The sequence below is a fragment of the Carassius auratus genome, unplaced genomic scaffold (genome assembly GCF_003368295.1).
Source record: "Carassius auratus strain Wakin unplaced genomic scaffold, ASM336829v1 scaf_tig00029285, whole genome shotgun sequence".
Taxonomy (NCBI): Eukaryota; Metazoa; Chordata; class Actinopteri; order Cypriniformes; family Cyprinidae; genus Carassius; species Carassius auratus.
In genome coordinates this window covers 62,738-84,468 of record NW_020525757.1, presented here as the reverse complement: position 1 = coordinate 84,468, position 21,731 = coordinate 62,738, and the positions used below count along the sequence as shown (strand labels likewise).

Below are 21,731 nucleotides of genomic sequence, written 5' to 3'. Positions count from 1 at the left end.
ACAAATGCATTTTTGTAAGTGATAAAACCTTTAACCCTTTCCAGAAAATATGACAGCAGTTATCACCATCGGGAAAAAGTTTTTATTTTAAGCAATATACATTAATGACATTATACAGTGCTATAAATGTGTTTCTTTTGATGAATGGGCAGTGCGCATGCGCGGTGGATCCCTGGCGGCGCTTCTGAGTCAGTGCAGCATCTTCACCAGCAGCAGATGTCAGTCTAACACTGAGATGAAATCATGCTGAACCATGACACACAGCAGCACACATCACTGTTAATGCTCAGTTCAGGCCAGAATTGTGTGAAAAATCACTTCGAGAACCCCAAAACAGCACATTCATCGAGTTGGGACTCAGTGTCTCCTGTTTACAGCGCTCAGGAGTCTCATATGAGGCCTTTATGTGTCATCTTTGTGAGGTGAGATGATGTTCCTATATCCCACGGTCCTACACTCTTAGAAATAAAGATATAGATGTTTAATAGGGGCTTCCACTACAAACACACTTTTTTCCAAGGTTCAGCTTTGTTAAAAATGCCTTAATTTGTAATAACAAAGTTATATTTTGGATAAACTAGATATCAAGAGTTTGGAGAATGTATCTGAATCATATAAAACTGAGAAATGAATGAGATTGTTCACTTCTCTTTATATTTTTAATTGTAATATATATATATATATATATATATATATATATATATATATATATATATATATATATATATATATATATATATATATATATATAAAACTTCCAGAAATAAGTAATTAAAAGAAAAAAAACTGATTAAATAAAATAAATGGCAGTATTTTAAAGTTTATCTTTTCAGATATTCTTTAGCAAATCGAATACCTTATTCAAAATACATAGTTCAGTTAATAAAATTGTGTATCTAGATTTACAGATAAAACATTTAGCCAAATGTATGTTTTTAAATTCGCAAATAGATTTTCCATGCAACTGTACTACAGTTGTCTCATAAACTGATAAACATAATGTGATGCATATTAAGTTTACTGATTTGTAATCCAAATTTTATATGCAATTCAAAAATATAAATCCTAGATTTAGGCTTAAAGATGTTTCGAGACTAAAGAGATTCAGAGAAAGAGTTGTTTATGCAGTTCATCAGATAATATAACCAGATATAAACAGATCAAGAACACATCAGAAGACGCCTCATCCTCGCGCTCGAGGACAGACGGAGATGATCCTGATCTCTGGTGTTTCAGTGTCTGATCCGGTGTGTGTCTCTCCTGAAGCGTCCAGACTCAGAGCAGCTGAAGAGAAAAGCAGCGAATGAAGGCCTTTGTCCAGCGACTCGTTCTGGACTCCCGGGAACAGCATTCCATTGGCCGGAATTCCATAGCAACACATTCCACCTATGACAAAAGAGTGTGTGTGTGTGTGTGTGTGTGTGTGTTTCTGGGATCACCGGGCAGATTTCAGGGAATACAGCCAGACGTTCCCAGGATCCAGAGTCGAACTATTGTGAGCCAAACAGCAGACGGCGAGGAGTGAGTCATAATGAGACTTTGAACATTATATTATCAGACGATCCTTCATCGCTTCATCCTCAAACATAAGTTAATAATCCAGAATAACACTTCCTCCAGTGGAAAAGTGCATCTGCTGTTGTCTCTCTCATATTAGTTTAGTTCTGTTTAAACGCTGCTTGATCTGTGCAGATTTCTCTCCTGATTCAGACCAGAACACTTTTTCACTGGAGGAAGTGTTATTATAGATTATAGACTCTATGTGTTTGAGTTAAAATCATCTTAATGCTGGATGTGTTTCAGGTTTTGTCTTCTCCAGATGTTCACTGATGGACTGGAGTGCTGTGGATTATTGGGATGCTTTTATCAGACTCTCATTCTGACGGCACCCATTCACTGCAGAGCATCCATTGATGAAACACTGATGCAGTGCTACATTTCTACAAACCTGATGAAGACACACACTCATCCTGATCAACTTAACTATTAAATTAAAACAAATAATTTAATAAAATCAGTAAAATGTGAAAATATTAGACTTTATTGAATGCAGCAGAGGTCTTTGACACACAGTGTATTAATCGAGGATGTTACAGCGCATGTGTGTGTGTGTGTGTGTGTGTGTGTGTTTGTCCAGTGTCTCGTTTCAATTAAAACATCTTCAGACTGAAGGATGCTCCAGTACAGTACAAGCTTTAGAGCAAATGAAAATGAAAGAACATGAATCAGGTAATCAGACCGTATCTGTTAAGACCTGCTTCACAAGTTATATACAAAATAAAAGCCCATTTCGGTTCCATCTGAAGATCTTCTGTGACATCCCAGACTCACAGTTTCATCTCCATCAAGCTCGAAATGATTCACAATCGGCTTCAACCTCAAAATATAAATCACAAAAGGCACCTGAAATAAATCAGTCCACAGAATAAACAATTAACTTTAAACCAGTTCATCAGTGTCCAGAGGAAGCTAGGAATATTGCACCAGGAAGTGGCTTCTCTTCACAAACAGGAAGTTTAATCAGAGCCTCGTGTTTCTACAGCCGCTTTCACGAGGAAGAGTTGACAGTGTTTCTGAAGCGGTCTGTTTCTCATCCGGAGTCTTCTGTGATTTACCCAGCAGAGAAGAACCAGCGTTACTGAACAGATCTAACACACCGATCGAATCCTGTCACTGCAGATCACACTTCACCTCAAAACCAGAACATCCTTCCCACATAAAGCTAAGACTCTATCATACTGTGACATTAATCACATTTAAATACATTTTACCATAACTGAGTTACAGACAAGGACATTTACAGTACGAATAAACTTTAAAAAATACTGCATCCAAATAACATGACTGTCATTATTGTATTAAGATTTTTTTTTTTGGCTCACACACAATGTCATGAAAATAGTCACAAATGTAAAACTTCCTAAATTCAAAGAAAAATAATAATAATAAATATTATATTTATTATTGTATGTCTGTACGTATGCATGTATATATTATTATTATTATTATTATTATTATTATTATTATTTTTGAAAAATAGTCACAATATAATAAAATCTTAAATCATTTATGTAGAAAATATTTTCTTATTAAAAAGGCAATATATCCTACATTTATATAAAATTGTATATATAAAATTATTATTAATTAAATATAATTATTAATGAAATCATTGAAATAACATATAAAAAGTGTACAAAGACACACACACACACACACACACACACACACACACACACACACACACACACACATATATATATATATATATATATATATATATATATATATATACTTATTAATTAAATAGGAAAAGAAATAATGAATTTACATAAAATTTATATACAACCCACCCACACACACACACACACACACATATATATCCCTTTTTAAATTTGGGGTGAAAAAAGATCTGTACATTTGAGACACACTGAGTTTCAGTCTGGAAGCAATGTTAGATCTATCCACAGACTGATTAGTAAAAGTGTAATGAAGTGTCGTGTGTGCTGGTGTTGAGTCTAGTGAAGTAAGCCAGTGTTAAACACAGTTGATCTGACGGCAGACGGTGTTGATCTGAGCTCAGTGTGTGAAGCGCAGGCTGTAGAGCAGCTCTGCCGTCTGACACAGGGATCTGGGGTTAGCGCTGGAGAAATACTGACAGCAGAGCCAGTCCTCCAGCTCAGCGCTCCTCTCCGGCTCCAGCGAGCGCTCGGCGAACTTCATCATCAGCAGCGCACGCTTCACATCCAGCCAGTTCAGCAGCCCGTGGTCCCTGGGCTCCAGCCTCCACCCGGCTCCTCCATCTGCTTCTGCTCCTCCACACACCCACGGCTGCTCCAGCAGCTCCCTCCGCGGCCCCCACAGCAGCGCCTGCAGAGCAACACACACACACACACACACACAGAGTAACACACCTGAGTCACCTGATGACTGGACGCAAGCACAAGACCGTGACCGTGTCCTGAACACTGGGGGGAGGGGGGGTGACTTTACACACACACACACACACACACGTGCATATAGACATAGATATATATGTATATGGGCAATTATTTTATTTTTTTTTCGCGATTAATCGCATGATTTTTGCAATTAATCGCGATTAATCGCATTGTTATGCACAAATTTCAATAATGGATTTAAAAGTAGTGTATTGTGCACTTTTTCAATTTCCAAAGTAATGCTTTATAAACAAAAGTGCAATAACATTTGGTTTGCAAACACAATTTACAGCAGAATTACTTTTTCACACTAGCTGATAAAATAGAGGGGCGGGGATAAGTAGAGCTCATTAGCATTTAAAGGGACATGCACCAAAACGGCAGCTGTTTTTGAGGGTAAAAGTTGTTTTACATTGCCATTGAGAAATTTTAACCTTAGTACATTATAGAGGTTTCATTAACTTGTTTAATGCAAACAAGACAGTTTACGCTGGTGCAATCTGTTTTTAAAACTATCTCCAAGACTAATATTGATTATAGCTGATGAAACGGACACTACCTGCAGGATGCGGCGGGCGTCCTGGATGTGGATGCGGCGTCCGGGGTCAGGCTCCAGCAGCAGGTGAGCGAGTCTCTGCAGGCCGGGCGAGTAGATGGAGGCGGCGGGGATCGGAGGCAGCTCCTCACATCTGTAGTCGTATTTGCCCGGCGTGGCTTCGAACGGGTTACGACGGTGCAGGAGCTCATAGATCAGGATGCCGGTTTGAAACTCGTCAAATTTGTGGTACTGTGCTGCGGAGACGATCTCAGGCGCGAGCCGAGCGTGATCCCGCTTTAGAAATGGGTCGTCTGCATTGAGCCGTTCCAGCTTCAGAACCACAGGAACAAATTACATTTTAAAACAGATTTAAATAGAAATTGTAAATTGTAAAAACACTTCACAATATAAGTGCTTTTGCTGCACTTTGGATGAAATAAACCAGGCTTGGTGGGTAAAAGAGACTTCTTTAAAAATATAATAAAGATTTTCACATTTTTGAAAAAAAGTTGTTACAATTCAACAAGGCTGCATTTATTTGAAAAAAAATATATAGCAAATATTAGAGGTCAACCGATTTATCGGTTTTGGTCAATTAATCGGCACCAATAGTTGATTGGCGGAACTATCAGTTATAGGCAAAAACCCATGCTTTGATAGTTTTTCCAGGTTGTGTTTGTTGCTAGAGCACCTGAAGCATGATAGGAAGTATACCTGCAAGTTTTATTTTGTTTTGTTTTTTTGACCAGTGTGTGACTGCCGTCTTATTTTTATTAGAAAATAATCAAATGTTCTAGAATAGATACTGTTAAAGTATCAAGAGTTTTAATTTAACTTAACTCTTAACTTTACTGATCAATATACAGTTAATATTAATACTTTTATTTAAAACTATCGGTTGATTAATCGGTATCAGCCGATGTGGTTCAACCTAGCAATCGGTATCGGTAAAATCCACTATCGGTTGACCTCTGGTAAAAACAACAATATAGTGAAATGTTATTAATGACAATTATTCATAATAACCCCACCCACTTTTTTTTGCAACTAAATGACTAACAAACTTTCATCTGACCAAGCCTCTTCTCGTCAACTAACAGTCGACTATTAGGGGGCAGCCCTAATAATTAATATTAACACTTTTATTAATTTACAAAATACGGTTCAGTACTTTTAAAAAATAGTAAAGCACTATTTTAATTTGCATTCAGTATCATATATAAAACTATTGGTTGATTAATCGGTATTGGCTGCTGTGGTCCAACTTAGATATCGGTATCGGTAAAATCCACTATCGGTCGACCTTTAGTGAAAACAATAATATTATGTAAAGTTATTAATAAGCATGGCTCCTAATAACCTGGTGTGTGTCGCGGCGCTTGGCTTTGCTGAAGCTGCTGATGAGGAGGCGAGGGAGGCTTTGCTGCTGAGGATCTGGACGCTGCACCAGGAGCAGGTTCTCCATGCACAGATCTCGATGCGTGACGCCGTGTGCTTTCAGATGCTCCAGACCCGCACACAGCTGCAGCAGAAGAAAACACACGCGCCGCTCGTAAACCTCCGGCTGGGCGCGGTGGAACGACTCCCACTCACGGACGAAATCAGCCACGGTCTGGTGCGGGACGTCCCGTGTGATGACCACCACTCGCTCCTGCTCGGCCGGACCGCTCTCCTCGCTCGGGGACATGCTCCGCGGCACACAGGCGATGAAGTGACCGCAGTCCTGCTGCAGATTGAAGTGAGACGGGACGCTCTGCTGCACCGAGAGACCGTACAGATGAGTCCGCTTACTGTCCGGAGCCTGGCCTTTACAGATCTGACCAACACACAGAGAGAGAACAGACACGCGGCGATGATAAATATCAATAAAAAAAAAAGTTTTTTTTAAAAATATTTTTAAATAAAGCCTTTTGTGTTCAGCAAGGCTGAATATTTATATATATATATATATATATATATGTGTGTGTGTGTGTGTGTGTGTGTGTGTGTGTGTGTGGACACATTTCAAATAAATTCTTATCTTTTGAACTTTCTATTCATCTGTGAATCCTGAAAAATAAAATATGTAACAGTTTCCACTAAAATGTTCAACATTGATGATAATCAGAAATGTTTCTTGAGCAGTAAATCATCATATTATTCTGATTTCTGAAGATCATGTGACACTGAAGACTGGAGGAATGATGCTGAAAATACAGCGGAGCATCACAGAAATACATTACACTTTAACACAGATTCACACAGAAAACAGATGATTTATATATAAAGAATATTTCACAATTTTTCCTGTATTTCTGATCAAATAAATGCAGCCTTGGTGAGCAGAAGACACTTCTTTCAAAGAACCTTATTTATAACAAACATTTGACGGCTACTTTACAGTATATATGTGACCCTGGAGCACAAAACCAGTCATGAGGGTCAGTGTTTTTAAACTGAGGTTTCTACATCATCTGAAGCTGAATAAATCATCTCTCCAGTGATGTGTGGTTTGTTCGGAGGACAATATCTGAACATCTGGAATCTGAGGGAGCAAAAAAATCTAAATATTGAGAAAATCATCTTTAAAGTTGTTCAAATGAAGTTCTTAGCAATGCATATTAATAATAAAAAACTAAGTTTTGATATATTTACAGTAGGAGATTTACTAAATATCTTCATGGAACATGATCTTTACCTAATATCCTAATGATTTTGTCATAAAAGAGAAATGTATAATTGTGACTCATTCAGTGTATTGTTCTGTATTTCTCCAAATATCCGTCTGTGCTCCTGATGACTGCTTCTGTGCTGCAGGGACACATGTATATATTATATGTATATTCTCTGACCTTGACGGCGTATGTGTTTGCAGTGTCTGACGCGCAGGAGGCAGAGTAATACACGGCGTCTCCGGACAGACAGCAGGGTTTGTTACAGGTCAGTTTGAAGAGTGACCAGTTGCTCTCGTCGAACATCAGCGTGTTCCTCTGTCCGCTGGAGAAGTGCTCCTCACACTTGAGCGCGAGCCGGCGCAGAGACTCGGCGTACAGGCCGCCCAGCTTCGAGTAGATGCCCTCGCGGCTGTCCATGTTCCTGAGCAGAGCGTGCAGGTGCAGCGTGTTGAGCTGCGGAGACGAGCAGGACGTCACCATCCCCAGACGCGGGCGAGGACGGGCGAGCGGATCATCACCCGGGTCGCTCGGAGCCGAGGCCGTGCGGTTCACCTGCTTCTTCTGTGGTAACGGAGGCGGCTGCAGCTGATTGGCCAGAACGCTGCAGGGAAACGAGTCGGGCCGCGGAGACGAGGGGGCGGAGCCTAACGGGCTGCTGGGGAAAGGGGAGGGGCTGGAGCGCAGGGTGGAGTCTAGATCACATGACCGGGAGAAAACAGAGAGGGAGAAGAAATAGTTAATTACTTTTAGTTGAAATGAAAAATATATATTAACGGAATTAAAAATTGTTTAATGTCATTGTTGACGTTATATTGAGAAAATACATCATTGATATATACAATATTTACCAAACATTGACAAAAAAAACTAAAACAAGTACTGAAAAAAAAGATAAATAAATAATGATTATGAGATATTTATCAGTGTTGCTGTCGCTCCAAATAGAAACACATGTGATCGGCTGTAAAATACTGAACTGAAAGCAAGTTTGAAAGATCTGATATATCAGATTCATGATCAGAGTTCAGTATCAGGAAATCATATGATTGTGATTTCTAAATAATTCCCGTCAGACAATCAGGAGAATTAAAGTGTTCGGTAAAATGAAACTGTTCGTGTTCCTCATTTCTCTTTCTGCAATCTAATACAACACATACTCACACACACACACACACACACACTCACACATACACACACACACTTTCTCAGTCTCTCAGTGGTCTGTAGTCTGCAGATGAAGATCAGTGGCTTCTCGAGGACCATCATCAGAGATCACCCTGTGATAAACACAAACTTGACTTCCTCTCTAACGCTCCATTATCTGAGCAGGAACACAGCACACACAGCTCCAGAACGATCAGGAGGAAGAGCTTCCCTTCTCATCAGCGCTGATTATCAGGAGAGGAAGTGTCCTTCACAAGAACACACTGTTTATAGACTTGAGTTCAGGAAGTTCCCTCAGAGACGGCCAAACTCAACGGATTCAAAACAACTCTATTCTCAATCTAATGACTGAATAAACACAGAATACACACAAATATGGCACAATAGTCCATGTTTAATTAGACCTGATGGGTTTTTCCCTCTCAAATCCTCCTGCCATCTAAGCCTTTCGCAATGCATTCTGGGACAGCGGTGTTGATGAAAAATACTAGCATCAGCGTTTGGAAGAGCTTGGCTTAAAATGATTTAATATAAGACAAAACTAACTAAAAAAACTCAAATTAGCTTAAACTGAATAACCAGATTTGGGAAAAAAGCCTAATTTTAAAAGTGTGATTTCAAGACCTGGAAACTCTTAAAGCTGAATAAGTGTTTAACTATAATGAATACGTTTTTACTCGTTATGCTAAGCTCTTAATTTTTAATCAGGCAGAAATTGTGAGTAAAATATATTTTAAAACCTTTTTTTTATCTGTTTTTGAGTTTATTTATGTTTATTTGGGTAATACCCACCTAAATTTGAAAAATGATCACATAAAAATAAAATAAAATAAATACAATAAATAAAATACAATTAAATGAATAAATAACAAAACTTAAAAATAAATAAATTATTAAATTATAAAAAAAATGTAAATGAAGTGTGTGTTGTGTCTCACCGGTGTGTGTGAGCGTCTGCAGGCCGTCTCTGGATGCACTGATGCAGCACTTCAGTCCTCGCTGTGATTGGCTGAGATTCTCCTCTGACCCCTGCTGACCCACACGCTCCAGATCCATATTACTGCCACTGAGACGCTTACACACCCTGCAACACACACACACACACACACACACAGGTTTGTACTCTCCAGCTGTTCAAACTCATGAAATCAAGAGGTTTGTGGCAACAACTGAAGAACAGAAGTGAAGTGAATCCTTCGCTGTGTCATTACATCATTATCTCTCTCTCTCTCTCTCTCTCTCTCTCTCTCTCTCTCTCTCGCTCAAGTCATTTACAGTAAAGAGAAATTACAGTCAGTTTAATCAGGCCTGAAAATCTCTCAAACTACGGATGTTTACATCTGAGAGCCACAATAGGCACTAGACCTGCTATATATATATAAACAAAGATCAACAACACACTCATGATTCTGTGTGTGTGAGTCGCTCTGGAAGTAGAACTGCAGCACTTCCTGTGAGTGTAGAAATACATGTGTGTGAGTGTGTGTGTGTGTGTGTGTGAATATTTTGAATAACTTAAAATTCAATTTTTTGTTTTGATTCTAGTTTTAAAGTTTTAGTTATTTTGCTGTGCATTTTAATCATTTTTATTATTATTATTATATCTATACAGATTATTATGTCCATACAATTAGAATTTCTATTTTATTTGGTCTACTTTAACTAAACAAAAAATGAGAAATGTTGCCAGCTAAAATAAAATAATAATTGTTATTTATTTTTATTTTATTTCAAGTAATGAAAATGTTTTTTATGGTTTGATTTGTATTTTTAGTTGACAATGCAAAAGACACTGCGTAATAATATTTACTGTTATACTAAATATATTAAATTTGATCATATATTTAATTAAGATCCCGAGTCATTGATCTGAGCCTCAGTTTCTCTCAATCTCCTGATTTACACACGTTTCTGCTGATCTCAAGTGCATCGTACAGACACACACACACACACACACACACAGCAGCCGGCGCATTGTGACCTTTCCAAAGATCCTGCACACACACTACAGGACCAGAGTGAAACACACAGAGTCACTCACCTCAGAATCAGCCGCACCGGAGGATCATCAGCGTCTGAGTGTGAATCACGCGTCTGTGTGAGTGTGTGTGTGTGTGTGTGAGTGTGTGTGTGTGTGTGTGTGTGTGCTGATCTGCTTTCATCATCATCTCTGACCCGAGGCATGGAAACAAACACTCGAGGCACAGATCATCTGTTCTTCTTCACCTCGACCGACGCTCAGAGGAACGACGGAGAACCATCAGAACCAGACACGGAGCTCAGAACATCTCCACACCTGCACTTACACCACAGCTTCTGATCGTGAACCATCTGCTCCATAAATCATTCATCAGAGTTCATAACTTCACCCATTTACACTCTCGGTTCCTCAACAATGGCTTATTTAAAGAAGGTTCCCCAAACAGAGCCGATGAAGAGCTTATAATTCACTTATTTATAATTAAAATATTTAATTATTTATATGTTCCAGTTTTAGTGTTTTATTTATTCAATTTAAACTGACATTTCATCAACTCCTAAATAAAAATAAAATTAAATTAAATTAAAAAACAGTTTGGAAACCCTGCATTAATAAATTTTTAACTATGACTGGATTTTGAAAATATGTCGTTTTGCACATTCAGAACAGGAAAATACTAATTTAGTCTTTCTACTTCAGGTTTCACATATAATTAAATGTGCTAATTATGTTTCTTTCTAAACAACTGTGACATTTACTATCTATTTCCAAGCAAATATATCGTCTTCTAGTTTATTTCCCGTGCAGTCTCCTGTATCTGATGGTGGTTCTGATAGGAGCAGCATATTTCAGTAACCACAAACCGCTGCCATCTGCTAAAAAAAGCTCTTGTTTAGATATAAGCTATGAACACAGAGCGTGGATGCTCAGATAGTGTCTCCAGCAGCAGACAGGAAGTGCAGATCAGTGCACTTTACAGTAGTGACGTGACTCTGGGCCTGGGATGTTCCTGTGAGTCAGTCACACATGAGAACACACAGAACGGAAACAGCTCTGAAGGGCAGAGAGCTGATCCAGCATACACTGCTAGGAAGATAACGCGCTTAGCAGCACAAAAACATTTTCCCCAGCACTAATATGGAACACCATTAGTGTCAAAAATACTTTTCATAAAACTTTCTGTGAAGGTACATTAGTGTCAAAAGTTTTTTTTAAATATATTTCTCCTGTTCCCCACATCTCGCACACTTTTGGACTGAAGTCTGTTGACGAACCATTGCAGCATAAAATAAAAACATTTTCATCTGAAAATTAACGTTTATTCAAGTAGAATGCATTTATTTCATTTGAAAACTTTTCAGAGTAATGTGTAAGTTCTTCTGTTAGAAATATATATTTAGGTTTCATAAATTTAGACATTTTTTAATTGTTTAAATTTAATTAAAAGCTATTAATTACAGTGTTAGTTAATTCTGGAAATTCTCAAATGATATGTTATTATAAATTACATTAAATATATTTAAATATAATGTCTCATCAATGTTGAAAAAATGAATAAATATGCATTATCGTTTGTTTGTTTTTTGGTATGGTTCATGTGTGAAGTTAATTAATAAAAGCAGTATATACAATAATAACATACAAAACGTAATTTTCACATTTACTAATTAATGAAAGTTCATGGTGTGTGTGTGTGTGTGTGTGTGTGTGTGTGTGTGTGACTTTTTTGTCACTTAATCAAGCCACACTTATTTAAAACATGATGACGTTTTATTTCATGTCATTACGTTTGCGTTGGTTCTCGTGTTGAACCATTTTGACTTCAACCATTAATGTTTTTGATTTCTACAGGTGACTTATTTGGTGCACATCATTCTCTTTATATGAAATCTGTTAACTGCATTCACAGGTTCTCACTCTATAGCAACACTAACTCTATAGTGGTTTACCCGACCATTGTGATTATTTCGCATTTACTAGAATTCAATCAAATTGCTTTCCCAAATAATTTTTGCACGCATGCAACTGTTTTTATAAAATAACGATTCTTGTATGCAAAAACAGTGTACAGGTTACAAGGGGTTAACAGTCTAAGCAGATGAAGTTCAATCAGGCTGAAAGTGTTAAATGAAGTAAAGGCCAACAGCAAACACACACACATTCAGTGCTGGCGTCTCAACAACACAAGCCCTCTATTTACAGAAAACCCAAATCTCACGTTATACGTGGTTACAGCAGAATAAATGAATCGAATGGCGCTGATTAACAGGCGTCACATTCAGAACGACGTGAACAGATCTGCACTTGATATCGTCTTCATAATGGCTGAAAGAAGGACTGATAAAACTCACTGCAAACAAACAGCAGAGAGACCGGCCTTAACTCACGAGTCCAGACACAAACCACAATCAACTTCATTCAGAGAGAACGAGAGAGAAACAAAACTTCATCTCATTAAACCACTGAGCCAATTAATCACATCTCCTTATGAGGGTCGATAACAAACCAATACAAGAAAAAAAATGAATATCTCACAATGAATATGAATCCAGAGATCAGACTGACCGGGGACAAACTAATAATATAACTCATGATCAGTAATGCAATGATTAGCAATACTAAGAGTTAGAAATTTCCTAATTCCCGCTTCTGAAGTCATATTTACTTGTTTATCAAGAGCTTTGTTGTTGGGAACAATAGGTTCATTCTTGCCAATTTCTTGGGGAAACTGCATTAACACCAAAACACAGTAAAGAGATTTAATCAATATCCAATGAATTGTGAATAAAATGTAGTGTCCTAATTGTTCACCTCCAACCTGTGACTCTGAAGCTTCAGTCAAACAAATGCTAAGCAAAATACACACAACATGCATTTAATGGTTATTTAAATACATAAATAAATGACTGTAATGCAAGAGAAAACATTTTTTAGTTTAAAGTTTCATCCTCCCAACTCAAAAACTGTGTTATTAAAATTATCTCTAAGTTTCCCAGTAATAAATATGACTTGAGAGAGTTTTTCTATGCCAGATCACTAACTAGAAATACCAAGAGCTTTGCAATTCATTGAAATGACCAGGTCAGGAAAACCAGAAAAAAAACAACATAACTCGGTCTCTGCATTTACGCTGACTTCATGTGTTATTGGACATTTCCTAATCCCTACTTCTGAAGCCTTATTTACTTGTTTACTGCATTCAAGTGCTTTATCATTGGAAACAACAAAAATAATGGAAGACACCCGATTAATTCTTGACAATATCTTGGAGAAACTGCATTAAAGCCAAAATGGATTGAAGATATTTAACCAAAATCCAATAGACTTTGAATGAAATGTAATGTCACATTTACTGACAACCAACTAGATGTTCAACATGCAATTATGTTTAAAGTTTAGTCTGGGGTATCATAATTAACTCCAGGTTGCCAACTCATAAATCTAACTTGAGAGCCTATTGGTTTCTAAATTCCCAAACCCTAACCTTAACCTGTTTCCAAAAAACTAGGAAACTCATATGTACCAAAGCACATGAGGTCAACATAAATACTTAGACTAATCTGGCTCCATCAAAGGATAGGTATCAATATGATCAACTGATTAATATCCTGACAAACAACATAATATAAGGATGCAGCTCTCACCGGTGGTGTTTTTTGGGAGGCGGCGGAGGCGGTGCGGGATCCCGGCTGGTGTTGGGTTCACTAGAGAGGATGAGAGGAGACGGGATCGAGAGCAAGCTCTCTTGGGCTCTGCCATCCTCTGCCGGCGTTTGACTGGTGCTTTTGTTGGCGGTGCCTGGCATTGCATTGCTCTCACTCGTCCATTCTCTGGACGGAACAGCAGGAGCATTGATGGAGTGACCTAAACCACCACAAGAGCCCAATCTCTTGGAGTCGACCTCCTCTTCTTCCTCCTCAATACATCCCTCCAGACTTGTGGCACTGTTAGACTTGTGTCGGACGGCATGAGCATTGGTATCCACTTGTGAGGTCATCTGATTTGGAGGAAGAACCACGTGAAAGCTGAGCTGGGGTAGCGGTAAGGAGAGACTGGAGGTACCAAGTCTTGGTGGACGGGTGCTGATCTTAGGAGGAACAGGGGGACTGGACTGAGGCTTGGGTTGAGTAGATTCGGTGGCATCAGGAGGGTTTGGCCAAGTGAACGCCGGGCTTGATGGGTCTTTGGGCATGGTTGGGCTGAAGTGGTTCCATTGGGTGCTTACAGCCGAATCCGGGCTGCTCAGGTAAAACGTCCGGTTGGTTTCCTCAGTGTGGGCGGCGACGACAGTAATAGTTGCTCTTTGATTGTCGCTTAAGATGACTTCAGTTTCAGACTCAGAGGACTGCGGAGCCTTCTCATCGCATTGAGCATTGGGTTGTCTTTTCCTCTTGGTGCTCTCGGCATAGATCGGCTCTCTTTCCTCGAGCCCGTTTGGAGAAACTCTTGGAGACTTCTGAGGACTCTGGAACCCCACTGACGAATCCACACTGCTCCGATTGGAGCACGAGTCTGATAGGCTTTCGCTGAAGGAGTCTGGAGTCACTGGAGATGGTGAAGTACCTGGCGTCTCATTGGACGATCTGTTAACCGTGTTCCCTGGCCTGGTTCTTCCTTGCCTTTCCTGCGCAGATGCCCTTAGAGGACGTGTAACTCCATCACTGTTTCCAGTCTCATTATGAAGATATGTATCTCCATTGGTGTAAGTGCTCTTGACCACTTTGGTCATCTGTCTATAGGAGTCACTGTTCCCGTTCTCTTTCAGACTGTGTTGAACATAGCCATCTTCTTGACTCCGAAATATATTGCTGATAATCATGCAGTCTTTGGATAATCCAGTGGGAGAACAAACGTTTGGGGAGAACTTCTTTCCGCAGATGTTGTTTTGTATGACGGTTTCTCTGAGAGATTTATTACATCCATTGCTATCGATGTACAGAGGAGCCAAATCCAGAGCTTTCTTCAGTCCTACAGAGGTCTTCTGCTTGTTCTAAGATACAGAAGCAGTTATAAGTCTGGGAAAAATTCTAACACTGGATCACTGGGTTTACAATAAAAAGCTTATTAAATAAACATACTCAACTTATCAATGTAAGAAACCCACATTGAAATAATAATATCAAAACGTAAACAAGCATGATGGATAAACATGCCAACTTTTCACATGCATGTCAATTCAATCAATCCATTGCATAGACAATGAATCACACAGGTACAAGTAACTAATCAATCATCTTCTTTGACTCCACAGATGACTTTATGTGACTGTGTCCGTGTGTTTGCCTTGTAGTCTGTCACCCTTGGCGGTGATCTAATTATCTTTGTTTAAACAGCCTGAATGTCTCCATATAACTGCCTTCCTGTACAGGATGCATACATCTGAATGGCAGTCTGTTATCTTGTGTTCACAAAGACATTCCAGTCTCCACCCATGCACTGGAGAATGTTGACCCAACCACACCCACCTTGAAGATATCACTGAGCTTCACCATAATAAGAGTTTAAAGGAACAGTTCACCCAAAAATTTAAATGTTTGTCTTTATGAGTTTTGTAGAAATGTAGCACTGCATCAGTGTCTCATCAATGGATGCTCTGCAGTGAATGGGTGCCGTCAGAATGAGAGTCTGAGAGTCTCTCATATTAGTTTAGATCTGTTTAAACGCTGCTTGATCTGTGCAGATTTCTCTCCTGATTCAGACCAGAACACTTTTTCACTGGAGGAAGTGTTATTATGGATTATAGACTCTATGTGTTTGAGTTAAAATCATCTTAATGCTGGATGTGTCTCAGGTTTTGTCTTCTCCAGATGTTCACTGATGGACTGGAGTGCTGTGGATTATTGTGATGTTTTTATCAGATTCTCATTCTGACGGCACCCATTCACTGCAGAGCATCCACTGATAAGACACTGATGCAGAGCTACATTTCTACAAACCTGATGAAGACACAAACTCATCCTGATCTTGGATAACCTGAGGGTGAGCACGCTTTTCACTTTAGGTATTTCTTTAAGAGTTCATCCACTCAATGAATTCGTGCAGTTACCTGTTCTGTATTCGTCTCCGTCTTGACCTCCGCTGTGACGTCCGTGTTCATCATGGTGGGTCTGACAGCGATGGTGGGTTTGCTATACGGAGAGGGAGACGTCACCCCATCCTCGTCTTCCCCGATCAGACTCGTTCGGACACAAGCGGCTCCCGTCGCGCCGGACGGTCCGTGAGCGCTGCGAGGATGGAAGCAGTTCTTACAGGAGCCTGGTTTCCACACGTGCTCTGCAAACTCTCCACACGCAGACATTTTAACGCAGACCTCGAGCTCCTGTCTGATCGACTCTACTGAATCCGGAACAAGCTGAGAACAGACGACGGTGTTTGGTCACATAGTGTGTGGCACAGGAGATCATCAGCCTGTACACCTGAGAAAACACAAGACACATCTGAGATGATTACGAGTCATGCTGATTTTTGGTGTTTGATATGAAGAAGCACATGCATTTGGAGAATTACTTCTAGGGTGATGGCTATTAAAACAATCATCACACACACAGAAACTCAAAGGTCTTCACAACAAAACACCAACATATAAATATTGACACAAATATTAGCAGTGAAATGAACTTTTAAACTACTACTACTGCTACTAATTATTAAGGTTTCAAAAAGGTGGAAAATTGGCAAAAAAAAATTGGAAACTTTCCAGGATTTTTTGGGAAACTTTTGGAAAGCTTAGGAAATTTTAAGAAAGTTTTCATGAACTTTAAACCCTAACACTAACTTTACAACCCTACTAATTATTATTAATGAATTAAAACATAATTTTAAGGAATATTACCTGATCAACAGACTTTATTAAATTAAAACATTTAATTTTTTTTGCAATGTTTTGTTGTAAATAACTGGTGCATTTGATTATACTGTTATAGTTATATAAATTATCTTGATTACCACAGTTTTCAATTGTAAATATAAACCACAGATTCCAGAAACAGGAAAACTGAATTTGGAAAAAAAAATAAGTATTTCATAGCACCCCCTAAAATTGTCAAAATTTTAAACAATCATTAAATGGTAAAAGTATTAATAAATCAACTGAATATACTTTTTGTTTTTGATAGATAAAATATACAGTCCAGAATAATAAAAATGTAGAACACTGAATTTGGGGCAAAAAATTAAAAAGTGTCTCCAGAAATATCAACAACGCTGCCACTGAAAAACTCAAAGTGTTTCTTTAAAGCTCTGTACATTTCAAGTGTTTCTGCCAGGGAAAAGCACTTGTGTAAGAGACTTTGGCCTCAATAATCAGATGAAAGTACTTCACGCTTACTAGTGAAAAACAAAAGGTGCAAATCCGCTCCTGCAGTTCTCGGCCCTCCCTCCATAGAAAGCTTTCCTTTGGAGAGACTTACTCACCCTCCTCATGAAACTCAGGACATTAACAAACTCATTCTGTTCACACACATGGACCAACAAATGTGTTATGGTCATTAAATACATGCATTTTAATTTACTGCATATTTTCAACCTTAAACAAGTTGCATGGACCAAATCTGGATCATCCCATATCAATTCCTTAAAAAAATCAACCAGTAGCCGGAAAGATCCAGAAATAGTCCATGCAACTTGTTTAAAGTTAAAAACATGCAGCAAATGATCATGCAAATATTTAATGACGGTAGCGCATGTGTTCAGTGGTTTTCACAGGACAGCACCAGATGGAAATCTTCAGATCATTATGATCTTTCCTGCACATGTGACTCATTTCTAGACTCTCAGTGAAGAAACACGCTCTTGTAAAGCGAGGAGCAGCAGGTGCTGGAGTCTGAGCGAGTGTGTCCTTGCACAATGACTCGGTTTGATACACTAATCTATTCACAGAAGAAGTTTCTGTTATATTTAAAGACACGGATGGTTAAAACAGGAAATAACCTGACCTTTTTCAAATAACACACTCGAACCTGAGCAGCTGATTCACTAATAGTTACATTACTTTTCTCTCACACCACACAGACGGAAACATTTTCTCAAATATTATTTATTTTGATTAGTAATATGCATTGCTGAAAACTTCATTTGAACAACTTGGTGCTTGCTGGAAAATCATTGTGAATATGTCATGTATATTCCATATATCACCCAAGAATCTCCATGGACTGAACCACCTTAGTTTATGGTTTACAGTCTTTAAATACAGTTAATTTTAACATGCACTTTATTGGAAACTATGGTTCCATGAAGAACCTTTGACCCCCATAAAACCCCTTCATTCAACAAAAGGTTCCTAGATCACTGAAAGGTGAACCAAGATGGTTCTTCTATGGCTTCCTTTAGAGCAGATTCTGACAGGAACTTCATGAGGGAAACTTTAGAAGCAGATCTTAATCTTCAGGAAGCTTCATGATGTTTATGAGCAGGTGAGGACAGATCAGTAATGGCCCGCAGGTTGAAGTCTCCGACCGGTGTGTGTTTGCTCAGGGTGAGTCGAGCCGTTAGACTCGCTGGCAACAGCTTGACAAGTCAAGACCCAAGACACACAGCAGAAGCAGAAGCAGAAGCAGAAGCAGAAGCTCTTTGTTCCTGCAGCAGCTGAAAACACCTCAGCACTCATGAACAATGATTGTTTTTGGCTTCAGATGTTGCTCAGGGGGAAGGGTGACGCTCCTCCAGTGCTTCTTTAAACCCTCGAGTGTCACAAACACTTAATCTTTACCTGCAACCTTCGAGACGCATGCATTTACTGTGCAATCAGACTTAAACATGGTCAGATGTGTTCAAATACACTCTTACTGCCAATCAATCCAACATATTCAATAAACCAACATGCAACATGCATTCCACAGATTCCACATGAATCCACACTTTAGACATCTCACCTCCTTAAAGAAACCGTGTGGTCCATATCGAGTTAAATTAAAAGACTGGTTATGATCAGATGTGACCCTGGAGCACAAAAATGAAAATGAATAAATAAATAAAAGTTATATACATCAGCTGAATAAATAAGATTTCCATTGATGTGTGGTTTGTTCGGAGGACAATATTTGGTTAAGATACAACTATTTGAAAATCTGGAATCTGAGGGAGCAAATAAAACATTTAAAGTCTTTCAAATGAAGTTCTTAGCAATGCATATTACTAATTAAAAATTCGGTTTTGATATATTCCAAGAATGGGTCACCGTTCTTGGCTGAATGTCACTTCACTCACTCACTATTTACAGTAGGAAACTTACAAAATATCTAGTCATAAAAGTATAATTGTGACTCATACAGTGTATTGTTGTCTATTTCTACAGATCTCCCTGTGACACTGATGACTGCTTCTGTGCTGCAGGGACAGGTATTTTTTACAGAACTTTTCGAGAACTGACCAAGGTTTCACCTTTTTCACTAATAGTTTGTAAACTTGTGAAGATGTTTTATAATGAGAAAATGATGGTAAATCGGTTATCAGATTGTACAATCCAGTTTCGCACTTGTTTAGAAAAACGATAGTTATGTGGAAACATGAGGTTTACAGGAACACTGTCAGGAACATCAGACATCATTAAACCAGCGCGACTGGGCGCGTCGCGTCAAAACCCAGCTTCACGCGAATGAATGAACCAAAGCCGACATGAACCAGACTGATCCGGTCCATATGAAACCAGCCTGAGTGTGAATCTGGTTCTGAAAGTGGATCCAGATCAAAGCTCCAGTCTGATTTAATATGTATCAGATCCACGCCAGAGAATAGATCTTACCTGCGCTGAAACACGCGCGATCCCGCCGCTAGACTCCCGCAGAACACACGCGTGACTCCGCTCGCTCACACAGAACCGCACACAGACAGACGCGACGCGTGACTCTGCGCTGACCAGACTGAAGAGACGAGACTCCTGCAGAGGGGCGGGGCCTCACGGAGAGAGAGAGAGAGAGACACACACACACACACACACACACAGTTTTTTTTGCTGATGTTCTACACGGTCGATTGGAAAGGCATTAGTGTTCCAGCCGTCACTGTAATCAATAAAGTGATCAATCGCCTGGAAAAGCCGATCTAATCTACACTTTCATGTTCAATGTCAACAGCTCACATCCCAGAGTCTGGAATTTACTTGAAATTCCCATCATTCCCTGTTCAGACCGCTGGAAGCAGGAGAGGAGAGAACATGTCATGGCATGAACACTCAAACACAATTCTAAAGCATCTTGATGTACAAAAATAGCTTAAGCAAAACCTGAAAGAGAAATTATTAAAAACTATATAGATATCTAAAAAAAAGACAAAAACAAAACAAAAAAATCATACTAAAATGTATAAAGTAAATAAATAATAAATATTTTATAAAAAATATATAAACATAAAAACTGTTAAAAAATATTAAAAACTATTAATAAAAACTATAATAAAACTATAATAATACCTAAGTGATAGTAAAATAAAACTAAATCTAACTTCATTAAAGATCCTGATCCATCAAGAACAAGACTTAGTTTGTATGTTTTTCGTTCATTAAAAACTGATGTTTTTGAGATCTGCTCAATTATATTGTTGCTCGAACATTGAAACCTTCTGCATCTCATCAGATTTCTCCTGTGACCTCTGCTCTGACCTCTGACCTCTGGGTTAATAATTCAGAAAGACTTTCTCTCGCTGCTGTCTGAACGTGACAGATGAGAGATGTCGTTTACAGGTGTGTGAACCCACACTCGTCCACAGGTCTGATGTTCACCTCCATGTGCTTCAGTGGTTGACAGTGAAGGAAACAGCATGATAAAATCAGGAAGATGTTTGTAAGACATTTTCACAACACTCCTCATAAAAGAGCCTGCATTTATCAGCCACCAATTCAGGCATGTCTCACACATACACACACACACACAATCACAAGTGCAGTATGGAGTTCCTCAAGGCTCAGTACTAGGGCCGCTACTCTTCACGCTTTATTTGTTACCCTTGGGAGATATCATCAGGAAACATGGTGTTAGCTTTCACTGTTATGCTGATGATACGCAGCTCTATATTTCTTCACAGCCTGGCGAAACATACCTATTTGCAAAACTAACGTAATGCATAATTGATGTAAAAAACTGGATGACAAGTAATTTCTTACTGCTAAATTCTGAAAAAAACAGAGGTGTTAATCATAGGACCTAAAATTCTGCTTGTAATAACCTAGAACACAGTCTAAGACTTGATGGTTGCTCTGTCAATTCTTCGTCATCAGTTAGGAACCTAGGTGTCAACACCTCACTGCTTCCTATCAATCATTGTATAGATTTTAAAATATTGCTTATTACTTATAAAGCTCTGAATGGTTTAGCACCTCAGTATTTGAATGAGCTCCTTTTACATTATACTCCTCTACGTCTGCTACATTCTCAAAACTAATATATTACCTAGAATATCAAAATCATCAGACGCTGCTCTTTCTCTGGAGGTGTGTGGTTCTGTGGGAACCGCTCTCA

At 38.8% G+C, this 21,731-nt stretch overlaps 1 protein-coding gene across 1 annotated transcript; it reads right to left on the bottom strand.

The window, feature by feature from the left end:
- Positions 1–3,329: 3,329 nt before the first annotated feature.
- On the bottom strand, positions 3,330–20,172 carry LOC113079807 (inactive tyrosine-protein kinase PRAG1-like). Its single transcript, XM_026252031.1, has 8 exons — positions 20,021–20,172; positions 16,325–16,694; positions 13,923–15,268; positions 9,236–9,381; positions 7,311–7,825; positions 5,840–6,295; positions 4,501–4,809; positions 3,330–3,870 (listed from the first exon to the last, which is right to left on the bottom strand). Exons 2-8 carry the CDS (start codon positions 16,574–16,576, stop codon positions 3,580–3,582), a joined length of 3,315 nt encoding a protein of 1,104 aa, XP_026107816.1. The 5' UTR covers positions 16,577–16,694; positions 20,021–20,172; the 3' UTR covers positions 3,330–3,579.
- Positions 20,173–21,731: the final 1,559 nt, after the last annotated feature.